General features: G+C 43.6%; 1 protein-coding gene across 1 annotated transcript in view; it reads left to right on the top strand.

Moving 5' to 3' along the window:
* Positions 1 to 3,160, top strand: part of psen2 (presenilin 2) — a 16,829-nt gene extending 13,669 nt beyond the window's left edge. The window contains exons 11-12 of the mRNA XM_020620308.1: positions 471 to 511; positions 1,790 to 3,160. Coding sequence (XP_020475964.1) covers positions 471 to 511; positions 1,790 to 1,945 — 197 coding nt within the window. The 3' untranslated portion in view covers positions 1,946 to 3,160. The remainder of the gene's footprint in view (positions 1 to 470; positions 512 to 1,789) is intronic.
* The last annotated feature ends 434 nt before the right edge of the window (positions 3,161 to 3,594 follow it).

Raw genomic sequence — 3,594 nt, 5'->3', positions numbered from 1 at the left:
CTGCTTTTACACAACACGTTGTCTCCATGATGGAGACGCTGACACAGTGAGGTCGGTTTGTTTTCTGACATCTGCAGCAGCATCCTAAAAGTCTAAATGAGCAACCCCCAGGATTAAACCAAAGCTTTTCATACTCTACTCCAGCAATTCCAAAATCCTCGATGGGAACTTCCCACATCGGAAGTAGGGCTGGGTGTCCTTTGGCTTTTTTCCGATACTGTGCCTAAACGGTACCAGAAGGAATACTTTAAAAAAAGAAACACGAGACTTGGCCATAAATGTCATAATTTGAAGCGCAAGGCCACTGGGCCTTCTATTTCCTCCATTTTCAGAGGGCCACCAAGGGCCACCAAGGGCCACCAAGGGCCACCAGACCCGCACCAAGGGTGATACAGACGACATGATGTGTACAGCCTGAACAGTGCAGTTACAAACTGGAGTCAAGCTCAGATGCCTGTAAAACGGCTGAAGGGAAACGTACATAGATAGTTCCTTTATTATAATTTGGATAGTAAATGTGTTGTCTGTGCACATTTAGACTCAGGAAAACTGAGCTGTCGTTGCTCTGCTGACACTGCCTGAGATCACAGATGGTTTGAGGAGAAAACAGGAAAGGACGTCTGATTTCTGCTAATTCCTCTGACTGGTGCAGTAATTCAGTTCTTCTGGCTTCATGGTGACAGAATGACCAGCATCACTTCCAGCACGGTGACAAGTTCAAACAAAAGCATCATGGCTGTTTAAGGTTTTCAGTGGTTTCACTGGTTGGCTGTATTACTGCTTATTTAGCATGTGCAGTACGAACAGCAGAGAAAACACGGTACAGTTCAACACTACGTGTAATGTTTTCTTCCAGTTTATAGCCAGAGCCAGGTTTCACATCCTTCAATCTGCTTGTCCAGGGATACTGAAGGAAGCTTTACCGTCGCACCACCAGCCTGACTGATGCCACTCTGAGCTAAAACTAGCACATAGATGAAGCGAACTTAAGGCCCAGAAGTTCAACAGTAGTTTGTAACGGTGTTGATGTTACCGAGCGGTATTTAAAGAGTGAATAACCTTAAAATGTACTTTACATTATACCGACTGACATGAACCATGGAGGTTTTATGAGGGGCGCTACCAGGTGAACAGCTTTAATCTGCACCGTTCTCCTTGATACGTCCATAAACACACATAAAATTGACTGCAGATTTCCAATATCTAAGTAAGTGTCCTCTAATCTACACCAGCAGCTCCCCAGACACTTACTCCAGTCTACACAACTTTATGAAAATTCCCCCAAATCTGAAACCCTCCACCAAGTTAGCGACACAGTCTGCAGTGCAGCATCTCACATGTAAAGACACATCACCAGATTTAGACAAATCTCTAATATCTGTAGAAAATTTACATCAACTCTCTGGAAAACTACACAAAAAAAATCCCCCAAATTCAGAAAAAAAGTACAGCGCCCAATCAAAACTCTGCTAGAAATCTGCTTCTGCAGCTCAGTAAAATCTGAACATACTTTCTAAAATCCACTGTACAAACTACTTGAACTCCCTAAAACCTAAAGATGCACCCCCAGATTTAACAAAAAACAAATCCCCAGAGTCTGAAGGCACTTTATAAATCTGCAGCGACCGAATTTCAAGCTGCATTTGAAAATGTCTGCAAACAAATCGCAGTGTTCTGAAGACCTTCCATAAAATCTACAACCTAAGCTTCCCAGAATCTGCATCTGTGTATGTGTGAAGTGCTGTGTCCCACAATCCACCTGTGCCTCACCTGTCTGTACCTGTCTCAGGGCCTGTGCTTGACTCTGCTGCTCCTGGCCATCTTCAAGAAAGCTCTGCCGGCGCTGCCCATCTCCATCACCTTCGGCCTCGTCTTCTACTTCTCCACAGACTTCCTGGTTCAGCCCTTCATGGACAACCTGGCTGCTCACCAGTTCTACATCTGAGACAAGGCTCCACCCACCTCCCCTTCCTCCTCATGACCCTGCAGGCCGCCACCGTCTGCTAATGTACTATACCAAGACTTGAGTCTGGGGAACCAGCACACAGGAGGAAGCCACTGGAGTGCTAGCTGCTCAGGTGCATTTCTGGATAAGTCGGAAGCAAACATACATTAAAGGAAAGATCCGCCTTGAATCCTGCAGCCTATCGTGTGTGTAGAGTCTCTGCCAGGTGACATTTCCCTGAAGGGTCTGTGTGGATGTAATCCTAACCCCCATGTTTGTTTGTTACTGAAACCCGAAACCACCAGACGCTGACAACCCCACACCCAAACATTCCTATTTTTAATCCTCACCAATTCTTGTTGGGAGGAACATTTGGACATTTAATGCATTGCTGGGCGCTGCAACAAAACCAGGCAGTGTAACTTTTCCTCAGCAGAGCAGCAGTTGAAAACCCTGTTTTCATACGACACCATCTGAGGACCCCATTCAAACTGAAGTCACAGTTAATGAAATTATTCAAACTTGGCTTAAACTAAGAAGTTTATCTTGGGGTTAACCAGCACCAGCAGTCCTGCATGAAGCCCCATCCCAATAAATCAGAAGACTCGGAAAAGACGACTAAAGCCTCTTCAGTCAGTGTTCGAACAGAAATGAAAGTCGATCGAGTCTCATTTCACTGCTGATGTTACCAGGTCTGACACTGATCAGGTTTAGACAAGCTGGATGTAGGTCTTACAGGACATCCTAAAATAGCACTGCAGCAATTAACTGATTCGCTAAGTTGATAGAAGAATCACCGGCAACTATTTAATTGGTTAATTGTAAACAAAGCTGGACTGGGAGAGTTCATCCAAAAATAAATATTTACAGCTATTTAGTTATTTAGTGTTTTAAGTTGTTGCTCCAAATCAGTTACTGTGGCTGAGTCGTTTTTAGTGTGTAGAGAAGTCCAGTGTCAGGTCAGAGCTCGCTGTGTTCACTGAAAGCTTGGTTTAGTTCCCCTCCATCCTCGGAGCTAACTCAACCCTACACAGACTCTACTGGTCTTAACACCAACCTGCTGCCTGACAAAGTCGGGAAAGGGGGGGTTAGAGATTTTGTAGAACGTGATTCAGGTGTAATATTTGATTTTGTAACTGAAATATTTTGGAGATGAAATTTTGTGTCCTTGTACTGTGCAATAAAGTCAAACCTCTGCGGTGAGCTGGAAAAAAACTGTTGAACCAATTTAAATGTTTGTTAGCTTGTTTATTTTTGATGTTGGTGTCCTTCCCTCTCGTTTGGTGACACACTCAGTGCTCCAGGGAACCACCAGAGGGCACGACGTGGCCACAGTGTCAGAAACGAGAGGGCTGGGTGAAAGGAAGTTTTCTCAGAATATTGTGACTTTTCTCGTAGATGTTCTATTTTTATTCCCAAAATATAACATTTTCCTCAAATTATTACTGTTTTTTTTCTGGGAGCATTACACTTTACATATAAAATATTCCAAAGAGTCAGATCCTCTTTCACATCAACATGTTTATTCAGGATCAAAAAAAACAAAACCTAGCAGTTAATTAATAAACACAGGAGCTGAGACGAGTTTCTACTGTAGGAAAAGGTTCCAGGAGCACAGACGACTTTAATTTCTCTCTTCAAACTGAGAT

The sequence above is a fragment of the Monopterus albus genome, unplaced genomic scaffold, assembly GCF_001952655.1.
Source record: "Monopterus albus unplaced genomic scaffold, M_albus_1.0 scaffold235.1, whole genome shotgun sequence".
Taxonomy (NCBI): Eukaryota; Metazoa; Chordata; class Actinopteri; order Synbranchiformes; family Synbranchidae; genus Monopterus; species Monopterus albus.
This window is presented reverse-complemented; position numbering and strand designations above follow the sequence as displayed.